This window comes from Agelaius tricolor, unplaced genomic scaffold, assembly GCF_023055355.1.
Source record: "Agelaius tricolor isolate 1412-34295 unplaced genomic scaffold, bAgeTri1.0.p SCAF_10, whole genome shotgun sequence".
NCBI lineage: Eukaryota > Metazoa > Chordata > Aves > Passeriformes > Icteridae > Agelaius > Agelaius tricolor.
In genome coordinates, this window is record NW_027269270.1 from 7,659,322 (window position 1) to 7,687,193 (window position 27,872).

At 38.6% G+C, this 27,872-nt stretch overlaps 1 protein-coding gene and 1 long non-coding RNA gene across 2 annotated transcripts; one reads left to right on the forward strand and one right to left on the reverse strand.

Annotated features, from left to right (window-relative positions):
• Positions 1–4,472: 4,472 nt before the first annotated feature.
• On the reverse strand, positions 4,473–27,034 carry LOC139593546 (uncharacterized). The gene is made up of 3 exons (XR_011680338.1): positions 26,791–27,034; positions 15,522–15,668; positions 4,473–4,797 (listed from the first exon to the last, which is right to left on the reverse strand). It is a non-coding gene; the product is annotated as an uncharacterized lncRNA (long non-coding RNA).
• Positions 4,793–15,796, forward strand: LOC139593544 (baculoviral IAP repeat-containing protein 5.1-like). The gene is made up of 4 exons (XM_071434545.1): positions 4,793–6,048; positions 6,720–6,829; positions 7,103–7,217; positions 8,295–15,796. Exons 1-4 carry the CDS (start codon positions 5,911–5,913, stop codon positions 8,481–8,483), a joined length of 552 nt encoding a protein of 183 aa, XP_071290646.1. The 5' UTR covers positions 4,793–5,910; the 3' UTR covers positions 8,484–15,796.
• Positions 27,035–27,872: the final 838 nt, after the last annotated feature.

The following is a 27,872-nucleotide window of genomic DNA, read 5'->3' on the forward strand; positions in this document are numbered from 1 at the left end:
GCAGATATTTTTGTTGAGTTTCTTAAGGTTTGATTACTTTTGTGTTTTAGTATTCCTTTCAGTTCAGCAGACAACACTACAAGCCTCTAAAAGAAATTCCGAAAAGAAAGGTATCAAAATACTTGGCTCAACAGGGTTGCTAAACAATTAAAAACCAACAAAAATGTTCTGTCCTACATTTATGTCTAGGGCAGTCAGGTAGGAGCAATACTGAAAACAAAACAGTGGATTGGGGGATTCCATGGAAAGTTATTGTGATTGTCTGGCTGATCCTGTTGCCATTGGACTGCTCAGGGAAAAGGTCCATAGCCTCTTCTGGAGAAAGCTGCCCATCCTGGGAAATTCTCACTGCCATCCTTTCAGAAACATGGTCTGCCCAGAGCAGTTTACTACCTGTAAACCCTCCTCACTATTCTTGTTTCCTTCACTTGGCATTGCTGCCTCTGAAGCAGCAGAATTCCCTCTATTACTGCAGTAAAAGTTACTAGCTTAGAACTAACAAAATCCAGTTGCCTACAGACATGCTTTTTTTTTTTTTTTCCTGAACTGTGGTGGCACTACTGTATCTGGCTTACACACTGGACTAGAAGTGGCCAAGGGTTGAACACTGTTAAAAGCTGGAGCAAGCAGGAGATCTATAACTGACTATACAGTCACAAAATGTTTCCTTGGGAAGACTGACAGAAAAAATAGACCCCCCCCCCCCCCCCAAAAAAAAAGACCTTAAAACATTCTTGAGTGGAAAAGTAATTTCACTGGAATAGAGATACAACACAATAAAGTACAGTGAAAACTCAGGGGGGAATGTGAGCATACTAACATGGATATACAGTAGAAAATTAGGGTAAGGTGGTGTGTGGCTTTGCATCATACCTGTGTAACAATGTCATCAAATAGCAGCTGTGTTCCTGACTGATCCTTGGTAACAGCAGCATTTGTGGTCATTCCAAAGATCTCTGGGAAGGATTCTGTGCAAGTGTCTTTGTATATTCAGTACAGCTTCAGTACTGAGAAAAGGTGGGGAGAAAATACCTCTAGAGAAAAAAAGATGCAGAAGCAGCCAACCATCCCACAAGAGGCCACAAGCTGTACTTCAAAACCACTACAGCTTTCCTAGAGTGATGAATAAAATGTGTTAACTAACATAGAAATTATACAAAGATATAATTCCTGAAAAATTGTGGGAGCTGACAAAAATTCTGTTAAAATGAGATACCAAGTGTAAGGGGCTGCAGCCCCTCTCCAAGGTGTTTTGCTGAGACTGACACAACTGCTGTCTGATGAATTAAGCTGATTATTGTGGCCTTTCTGCCTCCAGTAAATATAATGAACGATTTCTCTTATGCCTATTTTAAAATGCTTTTAACTTCACCGGGCTGTGTTTCTCACTGTCCCCTGAGTGCTGACTCACACAGAGTCAATTTAGATGGCAGTAATTGGGTGGTGTTTACATAATGTCCCTTTCTTAGAAGTCACTGAAACAAGGCCTGAGAGAAGATGAGATTAAGCCACCAAGCAAACAGTGACTGAGAAAACACTGAGACACATCAGTTTCAGTAAAGATACATCTATTAAAAAAAAAAAAAAACAAAACAAAAAAAAAAGCTGTTGGTAATTCTGTTGTTCTGACATACATCTCCTTCAGGAGAGGCAAAATAAACACCACTTGGATCAAGTACATCATTGACATTTGTAATGAATTCCGAGGAAAACAACATCTTCAGAACACTCCCAGAGCCAATCCCAGTGTCAGTGCCTCTGGCACCATAACTGCATTCCCCAGTCACAGTGAGGAGCATCAGCTGGCAGCTCCTGCAGGAGAACAGGACAGTGATCTGAGCAGCAGCCCAGCAGTTCCCTGGGCAGCCCTATCACTATCACTGTAATTCACTTGGAAGACAGCCAGAATGCTCACTGGAAAGTTTAAAAGCTGCTAATTACTTCTGCTAGTTCATGCTTGAACCATTTCATCTCCAGCCCTTCAAATACTCTTTAATAATCATCCCTCAAGTCACCCAGCCATTGCTGCTTTTGAAGAGAAACAGCACTAAAAATTTCCATAGTAATGGAGCTGAAACTCCCTGGATACAAGTTTATGGAAAACTTTTCTAAAAATACCTCTATTTGTTCAACATCTTTCTAAATTAAGTGTATGCTATGACAAGGCCATAGCTGGGCTCATAATTTTATCTATTTTTTTAGAAATTCAGACATACTTAAATTCTTGAGGTTGGGAGAAGCTGGACTCCTCTTAGGTGCATAAAAAGAAAAAAAATTATGAGTGATAAAATTACTTGCAGGAAGGCAAGAGTGGGTGATGCACTGAGAACTGGGATAAAGCAAACCAGTCCAAAAAAGTATCAATAAATGTTTACTACATAGAAATCATTATCTTTCAGGGCAAACAAAGGTTCCCTCCCTACTAGGAACTATATTTGTAATTTGTTCAGAACCTTTGGTCAAGTAATAGGAGGACATCCCCCTCACACCTCCCTACCCCCCACTCTCCTTCAGGAAAGAAACACCTCTGTGAAGTTGCTTGAGCCACTTGCCTGTTAATCACGTTCTTGCCTGCATGTGCCTGTTTAAGCACATTAATAACCAAAATCACTACAGGCTGACAGTGAAAGGAACACCCCTGTTCCTGCCCATCCATGACTCTAACAGACTCTGGCCATGCTGGGCTGCTTAGGAAACTGGACCATGAAGAAGTGCCACGTATTGCTGGGAAATTCCTGAGAGGCTGCTCTGGCAAACACCCACCTCTGCAGACAGGGAAGGAAATTCCCTCTGCCAGAGCTCCTCTGCTGCATCCCAGCTGCTTTCACTCTGCAGGGACTGCTCTTGTCCCTGGCACAGCATAAATCACAGCCAGCCAGCAGGGGTGGCAGTAGGACGTTTTACACCTTGCAGGAACAGTTAATTTCTTTTCTCCTGTCCTGCACAGCAGAGCTGAGGCACTCAGAGCCCAGCTTCTTCCTGCTCACACACTTTGTGAGTCAGGGGAAACCTTTTCTTGGCAACCAAAGGCCTTCAGCAGGAGGTCTTTAAATGGTCATGAGCATCATTTCCAGAGTTTCTTAGGACCTCTAAGCAATTTTATTTTTTATAGCTATTTATTCGTGTAGACTTAATTAATATAAATTAGGTACAAATGTATGTATGAGACCATGCATCCAAACATTTTTTAACACCACCATGTTATAAAATATTGTTCATATAATATTTTAGCTTTTTTTTTTTATCCTTACCAAGTTTGATTACTAGCCAAAGACATCAGGTAGAAATGTTTGATTTTGTTTTCAATTGAGACCATCTAGCTAAATACACAGTCTCATTTAGATAATCTACATTTATTATAGAAAAATAATGCAAATTAATGTAAAATGTGATTGCAAATACACATCCAATTATTAAAACAGTGGATAGGTTTTCCCAGTCTTCCCTTTTTCTTAAAAAACACTTAGAGAACTGTATTATTAATGGCATAGCAACAAGTTTCAATTGAGGAAGTGTGAGACAAGCAAGAAAATAAAAAATAAATGTTCTCTGCTATTGGCAGTAATTGAAACTACTTTCCTTACACTGGAAGACAACTATTTCATTTCTGAGCCTCTCTCCTCCCAGATGACAGACACACTTCCATCAGGGTCGGCTTTAACTGATTTACAAGGTTGCAACATTACTCACAGGTTTTCTGCACTGACTGTAAAAGTCAGGATCAGACAGTGGATATCGGATATTTAATGTACTGCATTGTTTAAAATACAACTTAAATATTTTCTTTCATGTCATGCCACCTCTTATGTATCTTCCAGTGAAAAGCTCCAACTACCCATCCATTTAATCTGGACCTAGGAAATTCTGACAGTGTCAGAACACTTCTGCAAACAGTATTCTCTTGAAGGATGTAGACAACCTACTGTAAAATGCAGGACACCTTTACAGGTAGACTTGAAACGTACCTGTCATTCTCAACAGCACAGAATTCTGACAGAATTATAAGCAGGTAATGCAAGAAATACATCTTAGGATGTGTTAGTACATGTATAATCTTACTTTCTAGTATTCTAGCAGTACTCTTCTACATAAGAACTGATTTGGGCTGTTGGGAATGTTTTGTTTGTTTTAAATGCCATAAAAAAAAATCAAAGCAAAAAAAAATCCATATTTCAATTCTGATGCATAAATATCACCCAGGACTCCAAGGTCCCATATTACTGTGGTGTTTTTGATTAAATAATACATTACACATAATGCATTTTTGAAAAAAATAGCATTTTCAGATAAGACTGCTTACAAGAAACATTTAAAATATTACAGCTCTGTTCCATTTTTGCATTTTCTATTTGAAATGACACAAACTAATTAGTTAAATAGATCGTGACATCACAAGATTATAAAATATGCCAAAATATTTAACCTACAGTTTCTTTTAAACAATAGACAAATTATTAATTCCTGAAAACAATCCATGTGCATGAATTAGTGCCTTATGTTAATGAGAAGCATGAGATTTAAAAACTTTACCATGTTTTTGGGCAGTTAAAATAGGTTTTGGGTTTGGTTTGGCATTTCAACTTAGTTAAACTAAGTTCCTTGCTTCATACAAATACACTCACACGAGCACACACAAACACACACAAACATCAACTACAATAAAAAAGAGATTAAAATACTGATCATCAGCAAACTTAAGAAAAGCTGTCTTGGAGTCATAACCAGGAGAAACTATTAATATCAGTGCTTGGAGGGCCCTAGGTTATGAATGATAAATTCCTGCACCATTGGTATTATCTGGAAAAAGAAAAAAAAATTTAAAAATTTTAAAAATAAGAAAAAAACAAGGAATTAAAGTGTCTTATTTTCATGTAACACATGTTACTCTAAATATCTGAATATAAATTTCAAGGACAGTATTCCTGCATATACAATAGACATCAGTACAGTCCCAGAGGAATCGAAGTAGCATCTATAAATCCAGGCAAAAACAATGCCCTAAGAGCTGACACTGGAAGTCCTATACAAATGTTCTTTAATCTCATTTCTGTCACCACATCTAGACAGAATAATGAGCTGGATTATTTTCTGCACTTACTCCATCTGTATTTCAGAGAAGATTTAAATTTTCAAGTCTCACAATGCAACATCCTTCAGAGGTGTTAAGATCTTGGCTTAGAAAACTGCTGCATGCAGCAGTCTTGAAGACACTGATGTTTAAACTTCTACTGAATTTAACTGGACTCTGTAGCAAACTAAGAGAGAGTTTATAAAATGACAGCTTAATGCTTGGATACTGTAAACCCTTACAGATATGTACCTTTAAAATATTATCATCCAGCATCTGGCCATGCTCTATAACATTTTAAAAGAAAAGAGAATTATTATAATATTATAAAATAACCACCTCCTCTTTAAAGAAATGCAACACTATTTGCAAAGACAATCCTACTAATTAATCTCTGAATGTGAAATTCACGAAACACTGAAGGATTCAAATAGCAATGTCAATTCAACCCCTTTGCTTGCAATCAGAATAGTATTTTTTAAAACTTTATATGCAAAGTTTCTGCATTTGTAACTAGAGTTTTTAACTTGCAGTTTTTGACATTTCAGCTGTAAAATCTAACCCATAGGTGCTTTCAGTTACAAAAGCAAAGTTAAAAAGTTTTCAGTTAAAGAAGTGTCTTTGTCCTGTGTGACCAAGGACACAGACTGTGACCCAAGGGGAAGAAATTGCAGCAGCTTCATTTCCCTTGATTGTCCTGCCATAAACTCACCTGTGTTAGGGACTAAGGCTCTGTTAGGCCTTCCCCTACTCTCCAGATGCAATGTGTCACCAATTAGCAAAGGCCTTAAATGTGAGAGCAGGAGGGTGGCTCTGCCCTTCACTGACTGCAGGCCTCATAGATGGAGACGCTGCTGCAGGAGCTCAGCTCAGCTTCCAAGCTCTTAACTGACTTTAAGGAGATGTATGACTATGAGGCCCGTTTAAAAACCTTCACCACGTGGCCCTTCCAGGAAAACTGCAAGTGCACTCCAGAGAATGTAAGTCTGAAAACGGTTGGTTTGCCTCTGCCTTAATTTATCTATACTATGCCTGAATGTGAAGTCATTGTTAAGTATATTCAGATTCAAGAGGAGTCCACTAAGCCTGAAGATGAAAAGTTAAATACTCAGCTTTCTTCTGTTCCCTGCTCAGAAATACTGTAGTGGGATTTTCAGTTTTTGTGTTCAGTCCACAGTCTGCTTACAGATTTTAATAGCTACTGTTCTTGTTCCTTTTTTTTTTGCTCTTTTTAAAGAACATTCTAATTAAAAATGAAACATAAAAACATTCTAATTCAAAACTTAATTTCTTGTATTAAGTAGTCTTTCTAACTGAAAATTTTTATTCGTGACAAAGCAACCTCCATTAAACAAGTATGGATCCAGCAGGAAGGATAAAGTAGTGGAATGATCACTACTTCAAATTCAGAAATGGAAATTATTTAAATAAAAAATCCACCTGACTTCTACTTTGGCACACACATGACACTGCCAACCTGAATCACAGATGAGTCATAATGCTAGAGTTACCTGAGAAGGTGTTTGGTTACTGAAACAAACTTAATTTTTGGTGTTCTGACTAGATATGATTCCAAAGTGTCAGGAAATATGAGTAAATTTGAGTAGTGTGTGTGGGATAATGCTCTAAACTTCTGAACTGTCCCCTGCAGATGGCAAAGGCTGGCTTCATCCACTGTCCAAGTGCAAATGAACCAGATGTGGCAAAATGTTTCTTTTGCTTGTTAGAACTGGTGGGCTGGGAACCAAATGATGACCCATGGTAAGCACAGATATAACAATTTAGTAATTTTACAGTGAGTTAATGTCCCTGTCGATTTCCAGTACGACAGTGCACAAAACTAGAAGCTTATCTTGCCCAGTAACTGTGAAAATTTTCAACTAGCTTTTATCTGAGATCCACGAAAATCTTTTTCATCTTTTCTATATGATACTATTTCTGGTGATAGCACAAGTACTGAAGAGATCTCTTCCTCTCTTGAAATGCAACTTGTATGGGTTTAACATCTGTTTTTATTCTGGGTTTATGCTGCAGGGAGGAACACACCAAACGTCACACCTGTGACTTTTTATCCCTTCCCAAGCACTTTGATGAGCTGACAATGGAGGAGTACTACATGCTGGAGATGACACGGCTGAGGACCTTCATTGTAAGTGTTAACCTCATCATCTGAAATGCAAAGCTAGAATATAAACAACTTTTCTTGCTAAGATTTCCAAGCATCTGCACCTAAGCACTTCTCAGGGTAATTTATTGTCTGGCTTTTGAATGCACACCTGTTTCCTTTAGAAGTGTTTTTCCAACAACTCATCACAACAAAGAAAAAATATATAGGGTGCAATAGTTAATGCACAAAACTCAAGAATGAGTAGCTCTATCATTCTCAGGAGGGATCAACAACTTACACAAAAAGACAAAACTTTACCAGATCATTTCTTCACATGTCCAGTTTAACATATAAATCTGCCGAATTAAACTTTAAAGCTCATTTCAAGTATTTTACTCCTCCCCACTTCTGGGGTTTCATGCCACAGTGTTGACATGTAAAAAAGCACACAGCTGAGCAGCTCAGTTGATCAAGATCAGCTGATCTATGAGCCCTAATCCTATGGACAGTAAGGATCAAGTGAACCAAATTCCCTGATGAGGAACAGTAAAAGGTGTTCTGCATATTACTTGTTGGTGGGTTTGCACAAATAAGACCTCTGCCTTGCTAATAATTAAATATATTAAATAATTAATTATAATTAAATAATTAAATTATAATTTAACTACTTAATTCTGTATTAAATATATTCCTGGTGACTGTCAAAGGTTAAGCATTTAAGGTCACTGTGCAACAGATTAAAGTACAAAAAATAGGATTAACCTACCAAAAAACGTGGCACAGTGATATCTTAGAAGGAGGACTAAGAGTGGTGTCACCTAACTTGAACTGTGAATGATTTAGAGCAATGTTTCAAGGTACAAGAGGGATCTTGGCCATAATATGGCCGTATTTCTAAGTATATAAAACATTTGAAGTAGCAGCTTCAGGTGGAGACACTCGGCCCCAAGGATATGTCACAGATAGCTGGGAGGGCTGTGCACTGAGCTGACCAGGCTATGATTGCTATCGTGAAGCACTGATACCCGAATGCAGCCTGAACAGAGGGGGCTGGAATGTGGCTGAACTACGGAGTTAAACTGCTCTGCTGAACGGCTCCATCTCTTGCTTTGATTCAAGTGCAAAGTTGGCAGCCGCACAATAAACTCCTTCCAAGAAGAAGTCGCGGCGACGAGGCAGAGGCTGGTGAATTACTTTGGCTCCAGACCCTCGCTCCCGGCCCCGCCGCCTGACGGGGATGAGCCTCCAGCCCAGCAGCCGGGAGGCTCAGCGGCCGGCCCGAAGGAGGCCAGGACAAGCGAGCTGTGACCTCTGGCTCTACAAGGGTCCCTTACTTTGGTGCAAACATCCCTGCCTTTGTCTGAATGCGAGTCCAAAGCTGAGCAGGGGTGTGAGGAAGTGTGTGTAGAGAACTGCTCCTGGATCAGGAGTGAGTATAGACAGGTATGGCCGGGCTTTTACCGTGTGCTTCCTTGTTACTGCTGGGTGGGGAGCCAAGAGTACTTCCACTACCCTGCCGGTGCATGAAAAATGTCTAAGCAAATACTTCTATTCTGGTTTTTAGCAAGCTGACTTGTTTTTTTGAATAAAGATTCAAAACAAGAGTGCTTTCTGTGATCTGCATTAAAACCTTATACCTAGACTCAAATCACAGCAGTTCTGCTTCAAAACACTTTCCAGGGAACTAAATGGATCTGTGTGTCTGCAATAATTGCTTAAGCACCTGCAATGTCTGCACTCCTGCTTACCCCCAAGCTGTTTTTCTAGATCAGACCAAACTGCCAGACAATGACATCCAGCAAAAACAGCAGGTGTAATAAATAAGGTGTGTAAGACAGTCTCAAGGAAGAGCTCTGGCGATTTTGGTGTGCAACTGAAACAACAGAGGCTAAAGTCCTACTATTCTGTTTTTAAAAGCTTTTCATTACAATTTCAAACTTGCTGGAGTTCTTTTAAAATATTAATTCCTATTTTTCTTTATGAGAGCCTGTTGTAGAATGTAAGTGCATGCATGCTTGCAAATATAATATTTTTAGTTTTTAAGATGCAGACAGACCTTTCTCAGTAAGGTGAAAGTTTTGTACACTACTTGTCAGGTCTCGGGCACTGAATGAACAGCAGCTTTTGAAATTCCCTGACTTGTCTTTCCACTGCAAGAAAATCCTCGTGCTGGGGATTCTAAAAACATGTATTTCAACATTCTTCAAAGCATTTATGAATTCCCTGTCTTGAGTGTAAATTATCCCTTAACTTGATACATCAATCCATGAAGTGACTATTTCCCAAAGAACTAAAGTCCTCAACTTGCTGTATACTTTTTCTGTAAGTGCCCAAAGAAAGCCTAATTTTCATTACTTGCCCATTTCCTGCAATCTGGTCAAGTGAAGAAGCTGGAACTGTTAAGTTCCTTTAATGTCTCTCATTGTACTCTTTTATGAGCATTTCCAACCAAAAATCCATTCTTTCTCTCTGCATACTTTATGCTGTTTCTTTAATTAAAAAGTATTTCTAAAGCCTTCATATTTACCATTAAAAAAATGCACAATTAATCATTTTTTTAAAGAGTCTAAGAAGTCCTGGGTCATTTCACTGAATATTGGTGATAGATTTTCATCATTTAAATTAACAGTAAGAAAAGTGAACTGGCAAAAGTGTTACCTGGACATGAAAGTGGTTATGGTCAGATATGAAGAGTAAGATAGAAGGATAATTTTTTATTTGTCTGAATACCTTGAACACCTCAGCCAAAATCAGGTGAAGTCCATTCAGGTGGTTTGAAATGCAGTGTAAGGATTTGCAGAAACTACTTTAAACTCTTTTTTTCACGGTAGAAACAAAGATGTGGAAAATCTCTGTAGCTTTTTCCCAATTACCTAGGTCACCAAGCCCTTGGCAGAGGGCTACTCAGAGGATCATTCCTGTATTTCAGGCATGGTGATCATTTGAGACTTAATTCTAATCTATTATCATAAAAATTAGGTAATTGTAATTACCTAATTGTAATCTATTATAATTAAAAAGTGTAATGCTTTTGACAGATCAAGAATGAGAGCAAGCTATGTTGTTTGATCTGTGTTTCAATCTATTTCTGTTTTCTTCTATTCAGTTAACAAGAAATGGATAATTTTAAATATTATTACTGTAATAATTACTGAGTTATTATTACCATTAAGTTCTTTCAAAGTTATGGCTCCTCATCAGTTAAATGGATGTACATACAATTTATGTACAAAATACTGACACAAAGATGACTGTGGGACAAAATGTAAATTTTTTTCAAGTCACAAAAGTAACATTGTTTAAATGAGAAAAGAATGGTTAAAAGAATCTCAGCCTAGAGCCTGTTGTAAGAAGAGCCTGACTAGTGAAGGAAGCCAAACAGGGCTATGTGAATTATCCATTCACAGAGCATTTTCTGTGGGGCTGCCTCCCTCTGCCTTTGCTGCTCCTGTAGCTTTCCTCAGTCGCTGCTGCACTCTCTACTGGAGTGCTTCTTGCCTTCACTGGGTAAAGTCACCAAAAAGGGCTCACACCAACCATTCCCTGGGATGGTGGTGGAATCTACACTGGCAGCTGGAATTCAGGCTCTGTATCTTCGTATTTCTGCTGAAGGAAAGGTTCGGAATCAAAGTGAGGTAATTTTATTTCTGGCATACTCTAATTCAGGCACACAGGGATACAGGGGATTTCTTGAGATGTAAAAGAGTAAGATTTAAAGTCAAAGAGTTAGATTTGTAGAACACAGACTGCCTTGGTGATAAAGGTTACCTCAAAGGTACATTCAAATATGATCCCAAAATACCAAGCTTTGACTAAAATGATTACTAGCAGTATCTTAAATGGTTCTGCTAAACTTAACTACAGATAAAAAAAGCCCAGTGTAGCTTTTGCATGTGAAGTGACTACTGTATTAAGTTTTGTAAATATTTTTATAAAAAAGGTGAGAAACCAGCATCAGGAGATCCAAGCTGGGAAGGGTGATAAAAGTAATTAATTAAATAAATTCCTGCCAGGATGAACGAATGTCAGAATTGCAAGGTGAAGTATCAGATATGAGAAATGTCAACACTTGTGGTACCAGTCACCCAGCAGTGTAAAAAATGTTGGCAGGGGAGGAGGAATAAAGAAATGCCAAGAATTCTTCCCAAGTTTTAGCCAAGGAATCACTTTAAAATTAAAACAGAGTTGCACATTTATTTTCAAAATTCTCACCTTAACTGATTTTCCAGCAAGATAATGTGTAGCAATACTCTTATTCTAAAATGAAAAAAAAAGAAATGGCAATTCTCATAAAACAAATATATAAATTTAAAGGATTATGATATTGTGCTAAGAAGTACCTTAGTATAGTTTTAAGTATAACTTGGAGTGCGGGCTTCAATAATACTCACTGGATTTAAAACAAGGAGAGAAAAAACATATCTATTTCCCTCAACTATGAGAACATTGGATATTCACTACTTTCATTTTTTAGCTAATTGTGCCCCCTCCAGGTCCTTCTGTAACTTACACTTTTTTTAGTCATCAACCTTCCAGCACTGCCAAACTGAATGCACTTTTCCAGTGTTGTAATAAACTGAGGGTCTCCGAGTTTGATTATATGCAAACTATTGGCTTTTTCCATGTTCTTTATTCATTTGTTTGTTTGATAGCTCCCTAAGGAGCCATCAGCAGAGGCCATCTTCTTGCATTACCAAAGGGAAAAATACAAACTTTCAAAACTGAAATATCAGCTCCTCAAATGTTTACCTCAAAGTGCTTTTTAAGGGAATTTATTCCCTTCTGTCATTACAGCAAAAGCCCATCAGTATGAAATCATAGCAGGCACACAGTCAGTGCAATTTAAGAGGAGAGAGGTGAATACTAAAGTATTTTCTTTGTTTATAAAAAACAATTTTCCTCTTTGAAAGAATGTATTTAGAATAAGAGCTCTCACCTGCTAAAAAGTTTATTCACATTTAGTTTTATATTTAATTCAAAGTAATAATATCCCTCTGAAATTTTGAACAGCTTTAATACAGTTGCATGCATAAGTGAATATTTTCAAGTAAAAACAAAGGGAATTTTTCACTAATGAAAATGGGTATTGTGGAAGAAAGCCTAAATTTAGGTGAGGAAGTTTTGGTGGAGAAATATACCATGAATGGCAGTAACCTCCTCTGTTATGGATCACTGTACTTGGGAATGACCCATCACCAGCTGGAGGAGGATGCCTTCCTTCCCCCTTTCAGAAAGATTCAGGAAAACATCTGAAAGGGACACTGTGCAGCCTGCCCACAAGAGAAGAAAGCTTTCACAGATAAAATGCTTTGAGAGATTCAGGAAATACATTTATAACCCACAGCACAGCATGACATCTATAAAGCATGAACTTTGTAAAGTTACAAGGATTTTGAGTGATTTGATAAACACAGATAAGGGAAAATTGATTAACACCATAGGTCTGGAGAAGCAATAGGGATTGGAAACCTGAATATCTGTCAGATGAGGCAGTACCATCAGCAGGGCTAGAAAGAGACTCTCACATAACAGTGTTCAGCAGTGGGTCAGAAATGTACTGGAAGAACTGCTGAGCTCCCAGATTTCTACGTGGCTCAGTCACTTGTCAGTGCCCAAAGAGAGACCCAAGGGAGATGCAGCCAGGTTACATTTTCAACATAAGCTGCTAGCAGCAATTGCAGACTGTAAACTGAACACAGGAAACCTGCATGTTAAGCACAGTCTAGAAACAGGAATTTAGCATTTGGGTAAAACTCAGCTAAAACCTGCATTATTTCTTTCCCTACTTCAAAGTTTCAGTCACATATTATTTTCAGCATATCCCACTTCAGATTTAGTATTTGAATAATTAAAGAATAGTTCTCTAATATCAGCCCAACACACACAGCTTTCATCATCTATAAAATCCCTCTTCATTGACAGGAATACATAAGCAGTCACTGGGTATGTTTCCAAATCATCCTTGGGTTGCTCACTAATTCTGCTTTTGAAAAAATTTGTTGTTACAAAAAGCTTCAGTTGCATTTTATACTGTTCCTGTAGTCGTAGTATCCAGCCATAAACTCACAACTACAGGCATAATATGTACCATCAATTTGAGGTAGATTCTATCTCATCCTTCAAAATTAAAAGCTATCATTATTTAGTTTTAAAATGCTAATCATCTTTCCATTAGTTCAAAAAGAATTTTGATCAAAGCTGTGTAAAAGTGAAATGGAGGATGAACTGTACAAGTCTTGAATTCATTAACATTTGTCAACCGTTTAGCCTGAGTGATTGAATTATTAATACAGTAATTACTCAAAAAAAATTACATATACAATCAGAATGCCAGCATACATCCTCTAATTTCAACAAGTAGTTTTGCTTCCAGAAGTACAGTCAATGCTCGATATCTGTAGTATTTCTGGTGCCAAAGTGCATTGAAGAAAAAGGGGAAATCAGGATAATATCCAAAATCTATCCTCAAATGACAGACTGATATTCTTGTCTCTTAATTTTTAGCAGTGTTCATTAACTTGGACCTGCTTTTCAAAATAAGTAGACATTCTCATAAAATGTATGTACACAAAATAAAAGAAAATATTAACAGCTTTTCACAACCCAGGATCTGTTTTCCAGTTTTGAGGATTTCACTCTTTTATATAGATATTTTTCTGAGGGGAATATTGGATGTAACGTGTACTGAAAATGTTCTTCATCATTCCAAAACCAAGCATCAAAGTAAGCTACAATGTCCCTAGGACCAGCTGAAGCAGAACTTTACAAGTACTAGCCTCAGTTAATTAATCCCCTCTCATATGGGTGTAAGTTGCAGCTCTTTAAAGTCCACCTTTTAAAATCATTTTCTAACAGCAGGTATTACAATATTAGTAGCTGTTCCCAAACTGAGAAGTCCCCCAAGCATGCAGTTACCAATCTTTTAGCTGAGTAACAAAGACCTTCTCAGATAATGGTATGCCAAATAAAAGCCTGCCATGACTCAGCTTTCAAGGGCCACATTGACCTTGGTGCTCAGAGCAGATTTACTGCTCAACTCTCAGCTCCAGATGTTCCAAATCAGAAACAGCATCAAAAAAACCACACTTCTTCAATGCATCAAAGGTATGCATACCAAAAAATATCCTGTGGGCTGGATGGGACTATCAGAAACCTCCAAGGACATCTCAAGAATGCCACAATTTTGTGCAGCACTCTAAGAAGATGTTAACTTTGTTGCTATCTGAATAGAATGTTGCTTCCATGCCTTCCTAGAAAAATTCACAGCTGAAAATCAGGCTCTACACCTTATCAGGTATCTTACATGAATTGATCTGTACTATTGGTTTTTTGCATAAGTATCCCACCAGTAATTTCACCTCTCTTTTGCTGTTAAATTGAACTGATAGACCAATCCTTTTAATGAAATTTAACTATTTTTTAATACATACTTACATATCATAAAACTCCATGGTTATGACCCATTTAAAGAAAAACAAAAAAAAATCACTTTTTTTTGGCACACTGTTGGAAACAACTGCAGGACTGCTGAGACACTCCTTTCAATGCAAGCCAAATAAAGAAAAAATTATCAATCAATAGATAATAAAGTATGAAACAAAACCATTGGTTTTTAAACTAAACATTACCTAAAATAAGATCCTCCTCATGGGATTGCAGAGTAAAACTGTCTTGGCTAGTTATTGAGGAAGTTAATGGACTTTCTAAAAGGTAAACAGAAGCAATCATGACTAATAATTGTAGTTATGGTTAATACATGACCCCTACTTTTTTATTTTATTATTTTATATTTCACATAAAATGTCTTTTGTATTACAAGAGACCTTGTCCTGATTTATGTAAAATATTGTATCCTACCATTATCCAGTGAAAGCACTCATATTTTCCAGTAAGTACTGTCAATATTATTTTATTTGTGCATTATAAGTACATTAAAATCTTCAACTGAAATTGTCATCCCTATAGCACTCTTTATCCTGCAGCATCACAAAACCAAAATACAGTCTTTGAGTCAACAAATTCTGTCTGTAACATTCCCTGCAAATTCAGCAAACGCACTGAGACTCAGCAGAGATGAAGCAAGTAATTTTAATTAAAAACTGTTTACGTCTGGCTACTGGCCATCCTAGTTAGCAATCCATAAAATGATTGTTCCAGGTATTCTCTTATCAGCAGAAATTCTCACTGTAGTGTAGCCATTCCCTGTGTGAGCAAGCAAGCAGAAATTGAAAAACTGTGAACCGAAATTACCTTCTAATAGGATTGAGAGGTATCACTCACATCCCAGCAGCACCTAAGCTCACTTAACCATTCAAAGTCACTCTCATCTTTGCCTTTTTTGCTTACCAGAGATGCAAGAACATCCTCAGCAGGAGCATCAAGCTCAACAAGTGCTCCCAGAGTCACTCAATTCTGCTTAGCCAGCTCTCCTCACACCAAGGTGACAGTGTCCTCAGTCTGTCTATTATCCTGTCCTAGAAAATCCTCTGCTGCCTGCAAAAAATTGTAAAAGTTAAGAAGTGGAAGGTCTGGTCTTAGGCATGATTATGTTTTCTTATATTTCTTATTTTTTGCTGTACTACTTTTATTTCTCTGCATTAAATAGTTCTTTTTCACTATGATACCAGTACGACGTCATTCATTCACCAGTAGCCCAACAGGGGCTTGAGATGCTTTTTTTTTTCACTTTGGTGTTCAAAAACACTCAAAGTCAAGGTAATCTTGACACCCAAAAGTTCTTACAGATAAAAATTTTTGAACCCAAATGTAAGAAAACGTTTTGAAGTTTTCTTTGAAAAAAAAATTTTTGAACCCAAATGTAAAATATCAATGGTACATTTCTGCAAACAAAACAGCATACACAACTTAATTCCTGCAACACAGGAAATACCCACGTCCTTTTACTGTTTCCATTTTATTCTTTCCAATATTACCTAAGAATATATAATTAAGAAAAACATCTGAACAATTTACCTAAAAGGCCATTTAAAGTTGGATTACAAAAGGTTTATCCTCAGCAATAATTCTTGTGCACTACCCCCTGCAAGATGCTTCCCACTGTATTTACTGAAGATCAGTTTAAAGATGTAAAACTTTACTTACAGTCTCTGTAACGTATAAACTAATGAGGACAAACAAGAATTCTCTCTTCAACAGCTAACCCACCTCCAGTACATAAGAAGTTATTATTTATACCTTCCTAGCAATAGCAAACATTAAGGAAATTCAGTAGAACAACCAGGCACAACCGTAACACAATAGTTTTCCATTATAAAAAAAAAAACAAAAAAAAAACCAACACCTTTAAGATTTTTTTTCCTCACAAGATTTCTTGTCCTGTTCTTTGCACTGTAGGGATGTTTCTCTGGCACTGAACTAGCATTTTGGTTTCCATTTCTGTTCTTGGATGACTTTGCACTGCAGTCACTGCACACTGTCAATAGGGACCCAAACCCAGCTCCTCTCCTTACAGCAAAGGTTGTATTACTCAACAAGATCCCTGTTAAATACTTCCATACCAATTAAGTTCTTTGGCCTTTGAAAAAACCTCAAGAAGTTCCTACTTCAATTTAAAAAAAGAAGAATCTGGTGAAAACCAGATGCTTTTTGTCTAAGTATTTATTAAGTCCCTTGAGAATTATTTCCAGAAATTCATTGCACTTCCTCAGTTTTTCCAGTATCTTGTCTGCTGTTACTGCTGTCAGCAGATGTCTGTTCTGGAAAAGAAATTATTCCAGACAAAAAATATTATTGTCTTTTCAAGTGAATCACCACACAGCACTGCAGGAAGTCTTAATCAAATTGAATTTCTATTTCACATTCTGCTTTACTCAACCATTGTCAGGTTTACAATTTACTGTCCTTGCTCGTCACCAGAGTTCACCAGAAAAGTAGTTAGGCAGCTTGTATGAAATTATTCAAAACATGAATTATTATTTCTGAAAATAATTTCAAAACAGGATCAATTGATCAAAGAGCACAACTCCCATCATTCTGTTGGAGCAACATCAATTTACACTGGCTATTAACTGCATTGTGCAATTAAGCAACATGAACAATTCATACATTTTGATGGATTTTTTAGTGTACTTTTATTACAACAACGAAGTGACATATTTTAACCAGTAATCAAATATCAGAATTCAATGCAAAGAATAATCCTTCCTTCCATATAAAATATATAAATATATACACAAGATAGGAGTATTGATACAGCAGTTGTACACAGGCAACACTGACTTCAGTACTAACACTAGGCAGATCTTAGAAAGGTATTCCCTGATCCTGAGACATTTCCTAACTAAATACACATTTTAAAGAATTTTGTTCTCAAAACAAAGTTCTACTTGTTTTAAGAAGACAAGAAATTGGATTTTTTTTTTCTTTTCACAACAGCACCTGAGTAAGACCTGTCAAGACACATTGTTAAATAAACAATGTTTTTTTGTATTTGGGTTTCTTGTATTTGTACACTGTACAGATGACAAAATATACATTAAGATATGGAGTGGTTTCCAAATTCTTTCTAGTGCTGTCCAAATTAATTTCTCAAATTAAATTAACGTGAATTATTAGAAAATCTACTGTATAAGATGAAAGTTAATACAAATGCCAAAAAGGTTTTGAAAAGACCTTTAAAGAAATACAGTTGTGTGAACATCAGGTTCTGGCATTTAATTTGCCTTATGACCCATTTATAGCCTAATCATCACTACAGTTTTTAATCTTGCTCACCAAGTAAGGAGTTGGGGAGCAAAGACACACTGAAATGTAGGAATTGATGCCCATTTACAATGAAGAAATCAAACCAAACAAATGCTTCTACTCAGTTCCAGTACAGGCTTGAATTTAAACCATGATTGAATTTATTCTAGCTCAGTTCCATGCCAGGACATTGTGAACTGATCCAAATACAAAATTCACAGAATTCACAGAATGACCAGGTTGGAAGAGACCTTCAAGATCACCAAGTCCAACCCATGTTCCAACACCTCCACTAAACCAGGCACTGAGTGCCACATCTAGGCTTTTCTTAAAGACATCCAGGGATGGTGACTCCACCACCTCCCCCCAGGCAGACCATTCCAGAACTTTATCACCCTTGCTGTAAAAATCTTTTTCCTTATATCCAGCCTATATTTCCCTTGAAAATGTTCTATCAGGGCAAAGTCCTGCAAGGAAATGGGGGCTGATTAATACCAATGCCCTGCTCCATTCCCAAAGCCTGGAAACACAAGGTCTGCCAAGGCATCTCCTCTCCCACCTAAAGCAGTGTGCATTCCCCAGACCCTGAGTGGTGCTGGGATGGCCAGAGGTGAGATGGAAACAGAGGTGACAGAAATGGCAGCCAACCCTGAGGTCCCTCTGCTGTGCCTGGTGCCTGCCCCTGAAGGGACACAGCCAGGAACTCACATCCAGGATGAAAACAAAACACACAACTGTATCCATCACGAGCAACTCCACACAGAGTTACAGAGACAATTTCAGCCTAATCAATCTACTGAGGGCTCACAACAACTGCTGACAGTAACAACAATTATGGACATCAGAGCACGAAGACGTGCCCAAAGGATTCCCAGCAGGAGCAGTGTCCAGAGCCCATCCCAAAAGGAGACCCACCCTGTCAGGGCAGGCACTGAGAGCAGGCAGAACAACCTCAGGGAGCAGCAGCTGGGGTCACTGATGGCACAGGGACACCTAAGGACAGAGGCTGCACTGCTGGGCAGTGCCAGGGCTGCCAAAGGTGTCCCAGAAACAAACTGCTCACAGGAGGACAAGGAAGACTGGACCCACAGCTCCTTCTCAGCTTCAGTTCAGAGTATTTAACAGTAAATTCCAACATCAGTTTGAGCCCAGAAGCTCTGAATATTTGCAAAATGCACTCAGCTTTGGTTTAATGCCCTGCTGCTGTCACACAAACCCTTCCCATCTGGTGACACCACCAGAGCTGTGTGCTGATCTAAGGGACTGAGATGGGGTGCAGCTCCCTGCTGCAATAATCACAGCCTTCCTTTGTGCAGGAAACACATTCACCCTGTGCCTCCTGCCTCTCACATCACACCAAGCTGCAGAAACTTCAGCTATACACAGACAATCAAGGCCTCAGCATGCCAGAACAGTTCATAGTTTGGTTTATAAAACAGTTTTTAATGCACAATTGTATAACTACACGTTGTCAAGAGAAAAGTGAGGTTTGTTCCCTTTCTTAGTATATTTATCAAGAGCAAATGGAATAATTGCAGCTGGTAAAGAAAATCAAAGCTGTGTTGCCTTTCCCAGTTTTATAAATGGGATTCTTCCTGCTTGTTCTTTTTCTTTCACATGAGAAAAAGCTAAGGAAATAATAATTTATGCTTCAACATAGTTTCCTATTTACAACTAAGGCATGAAATAAAAAGGGAATGGCATCATTCCCAGTGATTCAAAACATCAGTGTAACTTATTTTGTCAGTGACACTGCCAGTGTCAATTGGGGGGGGAAAAGTATCAAGAAAAGCACATAAATCAAGTGTACAGAACTAGCCTGAGCACCCTGTTAAAAGACCATCAATAATCAAGTTGCTAAATATAACTTTTAATATATCACAGATTGCAGCATGGGAATTTTTTTTTACGTTTGCTTTTTTTTCTTTGCCTTTTTTTTCCCTTCTGCTTTCTGCCCTGGGAAGACAGAAAAACTTTTGTACCCAAGATTTTCTTCAAATTTATGAGGAGTGGAAATTAAACCACTAAGTAATTTAAACCTCATCAACACACTTTGCTTGAATTAGATATTTATAATGAAGGAATAATGTATGATTATTCAAATTTGCAATGAAAAACTAAGCCAATAAAGTCATTTTATTACCCAATGTCATATAAATGCAAAAAAAAATCGGCCTGAACAGAGTGAAATTAGCTTTATGCTTTAAGAAGCAGACAGACCATTCATAGAGTCTGGAGAAGAGCATCCCTTTAAGCCATGAACCTGCATTTGTGGAAGGACAGTGCCACCTTCTGGAAACTGGTGCCTGCTCATTTAGCCAAAATCAGCCTGACACTGCTGAACTTCTGTTCTCACATTTAAATTCTCCTGCACAAACTTTCTTTTTTTCCCCTGTCAGTGATAGCACGTAGCAGATTAAAAAAAAACAACACAACTTTGTAATTGAGTAGCACTGAATATATGAATTAGATGATTTTATCAAAATGGATCATTCAGCACACAATATTCAGAAATACCCAGCAAAGTTCTCAATTTCTTGCCTTTTTTTGAACAGTTCAATAAGCCCACTTACAAATACATTAAAAAAGCAATATCCTACTAGAAATCCCTTGATAGTAGCAAGTATCTTCAGAATGAAGGCAATTTTTTGGAATCATTATTAGAATTATATAACAGGATTACCAGAATCACAAGGTAGCTGGTATTCCCTGAGGATCAGAATCTGCAGAGCATGCATGAGAGGAGTCTGGGAGAGCTGGACTTGCTCAGTTGGGTGAAGTGGAAATGAAGGCAGAGTTTAACTGTAGCCAGTAACAGGTACAAATCTTTGCTTGGGAGATTCAGCTTGGACAGCAGGAAAAAATTATTCCCTAGGAGCTCTGAAGCCTCTGGAGGTAATCTGCAAGAAATCTGTGTTCATGGAGATTTCTGAAATTTGGATACACAAAGCTGCACCTGACCTGATGGAGTGCTGCCTAAAGTTTCTGCTTTTTGAAAGGAGTCAGATTAACTGAACTCCAGAGGCCCCTCCCAACCAATGTTTCTCTGATTCTGTCTGAATCAATGATTTTTTTAAAGACCCTAAGTAAGGCAGCTAAGATGAAACAAAAAATGGATTACTGTTTTATCAGAAGCAACTTTTTGGTGCATACTACAATTTAATTCTATACTCTTAAGACAGCAGTATGTACCTGAAAAAGTGATTTGATCAACTCTTTTAGTGAAGCATTGAATTAATTATACACTTTCCTTCAGGCATCTGAGCCATGATGTCAGAACTGAAAACTGGCTCCAAATAAAGCCAAGCAGCCTGAACGTTCAGCCTTTCACCCAGAACCTCCTGTATGAACAACAGTTTCCTTTGCATTCCCTGCAGAGGAACATCAGCTCAGATGCATTAACTGGGGCTTCCAGCAAAGCATTTTCAGTAGACTGCTGAGACCTCTGGGGAAATTTGCATATTCAGCAGCAGGTGCAACAGGTGGGAGCTTTAAGATTTCAGCAGATTTCACCTCATATTATTTCCTGCAATAACATTAATAAATGCCACATTATTTTCTGCAACTGGATCATTTGTAAGGCTGGTGACAGGAGCTCCTGAATGAGGTGAATCCAATGAACAGACAAACAGTACCAGTGAATAATGCAGGACATGTTGTGCATGTAACAGTACTTGTGGACTAATTCCCTCTTACAGAATCTGGCTTCTGACAAACACCCAAGCCCAGACCACTATTTGTGTTCACTAGGAGAGGTTGGGACTGCAGAAGAAAGACAGGAAAGCCACCTAAACTACTGAACCAAAACTAAGCAGGCTTTGTCCTGCATACAGGACAACAAAAAGATGTGGTTTTAACAAAAAGATTCCAAGTAGTAAATAGCCCAATACTTAAGTCATATTTTATATCTGACTTCAAATTCCAAGTGTGGATGTGGAACAGATTTGGTTGATGGATTAAGGAGTTCAGTATTACTGCACCCACTATGGGTACATATTAATGTAATTCAGTCTTTCCTTTGAAAGAAAAAAATTCAAGGTCCTTTAGTCTATCATTTGTTCTAAGCATTCTCAAATTTTTTGCATCATTTAAAAATTATTTATCACCACCATTTGACACTTCTTACTATCTCACCAGTATCACACAGATGCAATGACAGCAGTTCTCTCTATTCCCAATTCACTGACATAAGCAATTTGCAAAAAAAAAAAAAAAAAAAAAAAAAAAGCTATTTATAACCCTATAACAAATCCCTATATTCTTCTTTCCCATACAGAAACAGGAAACATTTTTTACTACTTTCATACTACTGGGCAATAGAGATGGAATTATTACCACAAGGGCATGCTGTTAAAATAGATATTGTATATTGGTTCAATAACTCATTTGTTATACAAATATACAATTCATTCAAGGAACCATAGCAGTAATTTTCTCAACAGCACACCCATACATGGGCTGTTAAATTAATTATGTGAAAACTTATCTCACTTCTTCCTGCATTCACTGCCACAGGTTCTAAACAACAGACCATTGTACTCAACATGTACCATTTCCTCTAAACAAAGCCCCTCTTTCATCCTTTAGCTCTGGTACCTCATCTCTGGTGACCTTGCTTCTACCAAGAGCCAGAGAAAATGCTGTTTCCAAGAGGAAGTTTAGGAAGGTCGGTTAATTTGCTTACACCAAAATGAAGACAAGGAATTTGGGATTCTCTTTGGCAGCAGCCCAGAACTCTCCATGCTTTGTTAGGTTACTAGGAGAGCAACCATTGTGTAATTGCCTGAAGTAACAGCCCTGTGCTATTGAAGTAATACCTTGCATGAGCACTGGCAGTCATCAAAACACCCTGAAAACTAAAATGGTGCAATCACCATGGCAAGCCTCCTCTTTTTAAACAGGCAAACCCAACCACGAGACATTAACAAGGAAGGAGCTCCTATACTATGGTTGTGTAGCAATTAGAGAATAAATACTTATTGGAATGCACAAGCAGGGATAGGTATTCATATTTACTGGTTATGTAATGAAGTCTGAAAGAGCATTTCTGCAGGTCAGTGGGAGATAGCCAGATATCTATAACCAAGCTTTCTAGGAAAGGCTTCTGGGTTTTCACAATATGGCTATGTTTAGGGGATTTAAGAAGTTAGCACTTCACTGAGAAAAGAGACAAAACCAGATTAAAATCTATGCTCAAAAATGGTAGTACAGAATTTTGAACACAATGCCTAATGTTAGAATTTTATTTTCTGCTTTGGGAAAAATATAAAAATCTTTCATCACACCCCTGAAATTTGTCTTTCTTCAGTTTCTTCATCTCCTTTACACAAGCCCTAACATTTTTAACTGTTGAAGAGCTAAACAATTCAGTAGCTTTATATTTTAAGTAGAAAGTTTAGACAAAATTCTCTAAGTCTTCAACCTTTAAATCTCTACTTCAGATCTATTTTAGCTGGTAAAACAAAGGTATTGATTTAGCTGATAAAACAGAGGTATTGATATAAAACATCTGCTGTCTTAAGTACCAGAGTGTGTTAAAAATATGTAAGAACATCTCCAATGCATTAACACTCCCACATCATTAATTAAGAGTAAAAATCAGCTTGAAGGGATTAAATAGTGTGTGGCTGACAAGGGACAAAAGCTTTATCCCTTTAAAACAAGATTAATTTGCTGCTTAAGGAGGATAAACAAAAGCATTTGAAGTCTCTATGTTTTAGATTCAGCAGAAGAGATTTCTTGTTTGGTTACAATAGTTGGTGAAGTACTATTAGAGAAAACTACCTTTTTCTCTTTTCATAATGTTTAACAAAAGAAGATCCTCTCATAGTCTGAATTTTGACAATGTGGTCTGACTATCATCTACAGATGACAAAATGTGGGTTCCTGTTTCTGTAGAGTCAAGAACTCCATTTAATCCCTTTGGAATTCCTTTCCATTAAAGCCTTCTCAAATAAATGTTCTTGGCGGGCTGTTTCGCTAACAGGCTCAAACTTTTCTAGGAATGGTTCAAAATGCAAGTTAATGCATGACAAAAACATTGACATCTTCAGAAGAAGACAGCGGTAAACCCACAACTTTGGACATCTTTCCCAGTGTCTTTCTTGCAAACCAGGATTGTGAATCACCTGGATTAGAGAAACGTGGCATCTTGTTACTGCTAATGCATGTGGAGAAACATGGGAGGCTTTGACAAGTTTACACATGCCAGAAGTTTCCTGCACCATTCAGCTTCATCTGTGTTCACTTCTCTGTCCAGTCTGTTCTCTGTTGTATTCCAGTCACATCCCTGAGATGACACATCAACTCAGGATCACATAGGAACAAATTACCGTGCTCAGTAAACCTGCAGTTTAAATCTCAGAAGGGGTTTCATGCCAGTATAATATTACACATTGCCCATGATGAAATGCAATTTGTTTATTCTCCAACACAAAATTATAGCATAACACATGTTCATCTTAAAGGCACCACATTCTCAGAGAGCAAACATTTCACTTTTTCCTTGAAAAAAATTGCTGCAGTTATGCCTGATATTAAACCTCGTTGTAGCAAAAGTTCAAATCACTCAGACCCAAATTCAGCCGAGGCACCCACCTGTATTCCAAACATTTAATACCAAGCACACGCACCAGAACTTTGCTGAGCAGCAAGTGATTAAAGACAAGTTACATTTCAAGGGTGAATGTAAGTGCTTTGCTGAACTGAAACATAAATACATCAAAGAAACAGCAGGGGTTGATTACTGAAGTGATATTTGTGAAGTGAGGGGATGGGATTTTACAGTTCCCAAACTGCAACCTCTACATCTGCTAAATTTTAAATGATCATTCAACAAAGGCTGTAAAGGCAAAATTACTTCACACAGCTTGCCAATGAGTGCTTTTTAAAGTTTTCTTGTGCAGAAGTAAATGCATATTCAAGTTCTCTACCCCTCAGGTTTCAGGTCTTTGATTAGTTTAGTGTATTGGCAATGGATATCGAGTCTTCCAGAGCTAATTCAATTGCTTGAATTTAATTCAGGTAAACCAAGAGATATTCACTGTTTGACTGCCCTGCCTGCTCAGAAGCCTGCACAACATGCAATTTAACTCTCCTGGCATGCTGCCCACAGTACAGAAATTACCTGTTATCTGCATCGATAGAAACTCCAAGCCATCACATACAAACACAGTGCTTTCTGAAAAACAGCTTTTAAATGTCCAGGTAATGCCCATATCACTAACTAAATACCTGTATTACTCTCTAAATACCTACATTACTAACCAGCCACACTGCTTGCTACTCCTCTACATCTGTGACCTCCAAATTTTCTTGATCATACAAGATTAAGCAAGAAATTTTTGAGCACATCCCCCCAATATATGTATATTTATTTACAGGTTGTACACACAAGCTACTGTACTAACATATTATATACACAATAAAATATACACAAAAGTTAGACATTAAAACCAGAATAAATTAAGATAAAATCAACAATATTATAATTAATTTGTATTAACTTTTATATAAATCTTTTTTTCCTTTACTAATTTTACTATTATTACTACTATTTTAAGTGAGAACAATTGTGTGATTGAATATGTTTTATTAGTCTTGGTTCAATATTTTGAGATTCAAAGGTCTAAGTTTATTTCAACACCTTGTTTTAATGGCTGTCATAGCTTAAAGTCCGATGACAGGTTCAAATGGAAGAATTGCATCATTGGCTCGGCTTAATAAATCACGATCCCATCCAACAGTTATGGAATTATTTTTGTTTAAATTTGTATAGCTTATTTTTACCTTCCCTGATGTCACTTTACTGTTCTTGCAAACTGACTGGAAGGTTTTGCATTTTTGAATTTTTAAAATCACATTAAAAATTTTTGAAAGAGATTGCACCGAGCCTTGTCCAGCAGAGATTTGAAGCTCTCCAAGGCCAGTGCCTCTGCAGGCAAACTTCTCCCCTGTTTCATCATTCGCTGCAAAGAACATCATCCCTATGCCTGGTGGGAATTCCCCTCGCTGCCAACTGAGGGAGCTGCCGCTCCGGCTGCTGCAGCAAAGCTCCGAGAGGAACCCGGCACCATTTGCTCTGCAGGCTGTAACTACATCCCTGCACCTCATTATTTTCTCCCAACACACACCGTTCCCTCAGGAACCCTTCACACCCCAAATGCCCCAGCCCCATAACCCGCCCGTGGTGATCTGATAGACTCGGGTTCAGCAGCAGCTTTACAGGTGACCTGGGTAAAATCACCCGAATCCATCAGGTGACTCTGAACTTCGAACGTGCTCTTTGTAATCCCTGTCATACATAATGAAACTGAAATATAAAGCTCGAGAGGCCTTGACTTGGGTAAGCACTACCTAGCAACAACCAAAACATCAGTGTGTTATCAATGTATTGTCATACTGAGTCCAAAACACAGCACTGTACCAGCTGCTGAGAGGAAAATGAACTCTAGTTCAGCAGAAACTAAGACAATGACATAATAGTTTGTACTTTGCACCAAGCTGGAGCCTTGGTACGCAAATTAATTTCTGTGGTTTCTAAAGGGGTGCCTGTAGGAGAGAGTCACTCTCTCTGGAAACACACAGGAGCAGCAGCCCAAACCAAAAGCATCTGTTTAAATTTGCTCTGCTAAGCCAATTAAAGGCGATCTGGGCAGCTTTAAGGAGGACTGTGTTGCTGGGATAACGCTGTTTTGCAGAGTTCGCAGCACAGACAGCGCGGTTTGATTGTTGGGTGCCAATGCCCTGCGCTTCAGGGGGAGCGGGCGCTGCGGCCTCTGCGCCGCGCCAGGCCGTGCTCACACCGAGCGAGGGCGGCGCTGGCAGCGGTAAAAAGTTAACTCATAAAAGGGAGTTCGGTTAAAAAAATTAAAAAGTATATAATAATAATAATACATTTTGAAAACCGCACCTTTCAACTCAGAAAGCCCGCTCCGGCAGCCCGGTGCCCCCGGGCGCTGGGACCGCCTCAGCCGCCGCCCCGAGGCCCCGAGCTCGGCCGCTCCGGCGCTCTGCAGCGGAACACGGCACAGCTCAGCACCGCTGCTTCCCGGGCTCCACCGCCCCATCCCGGCCGCTGGAAACCGGCGGGAGCCCAATCCCGGCCGCCGTGCCTGGCCCAGCACCGGGAGTCCGGCAGCGGCTGCGTTACCGTGGCCGGGACGCTGAGCCCGCGCTGGACGCGCCTCGGCCGAGAACGCCTCACACGTGAGGGCACAGAATTCAGCACAACTGAGGGCAATTAAACTGCCACAAAGTGCCTGCAGCTGTGCCGGTGCTGCACCGCGATTGTCTGCCCGCACAAAAAGCCTCAGCCCTGCCGTGCCTGCCAGCTTCAATAAGGATGGCGAGCACGGCTCCGAGCAGCGTGTGCCATTCGCTGCTCTCGAGGCAGTGTCCTCCTCACCTTTGTAAATAACCCACGGCTGAGTCAATAACCCTTAAGTGAGTGCAGGTGCTCGTCTCCAGGCAAAGTGAGGGGCAGGTGCATCAGCTAAACATGCAAAGGAACTCAGCTGTGTTTGCAAAATGATTCCTACCAAGATAGAATGGGCTTGGGTGCATAACCCACAACAGCAACCCAAGCTTTTCCAGGTGCCTCATCATGCATCAGCCCATCTTGTGCACAGTGACTTGGGATTTAAACGACCTGCCTTCACACCCCTGGAAAATTATAGAATGCAAGAAAATATAAATAAAAAAAAATTCATTTAGTTTCATTGGTAGTCAGTAGGTGTTTCCTCCACTGAATCCAATGCTTCGACCAATCTAAATCAACTACTGGCACAGTTGGTATGACTTCTAACACTTGGCTGTGGCCAGGTTTGAATTTCTAGGGCATCTGAAACCATTTTGGCCATGTTGAATAGTTTGTGAATTTTAAATGAGGTTTCTGGATGTTTTCACAGCAATATATAAAAGGTAGCACTATATTTTACAGCATTAACCTGCTGAAAAATGCCTATAAATGAGCTCCAATTCAGGCCTGTAACC

Excerpts from the sequence above, each read along its gene's own strand:
- LOC139593544 (XM_071434545.1), top strand. The coding sequence starts at position 5,911 with ATGGAGACGCTGCTGCAGGAGCTCAGCTCAGCTTCCAAGCTCTTAACT. Across the intron at positions 6,049-6,719 it reads GCAAGTGCACTCCAGAGAAT|ATGGCAAAGGCTGGCTTCAT; the intron begins GTAAGTCTGAAA and ends TGTCCCCTGCAG. Across the intron at positions 6,830-7,102 it reads GAACCAAATGATGACCCATG|GGAGGAACACACCAAACGTC; the intron begins GTAAGCACAGAT and ends TTTATGCTGCAG.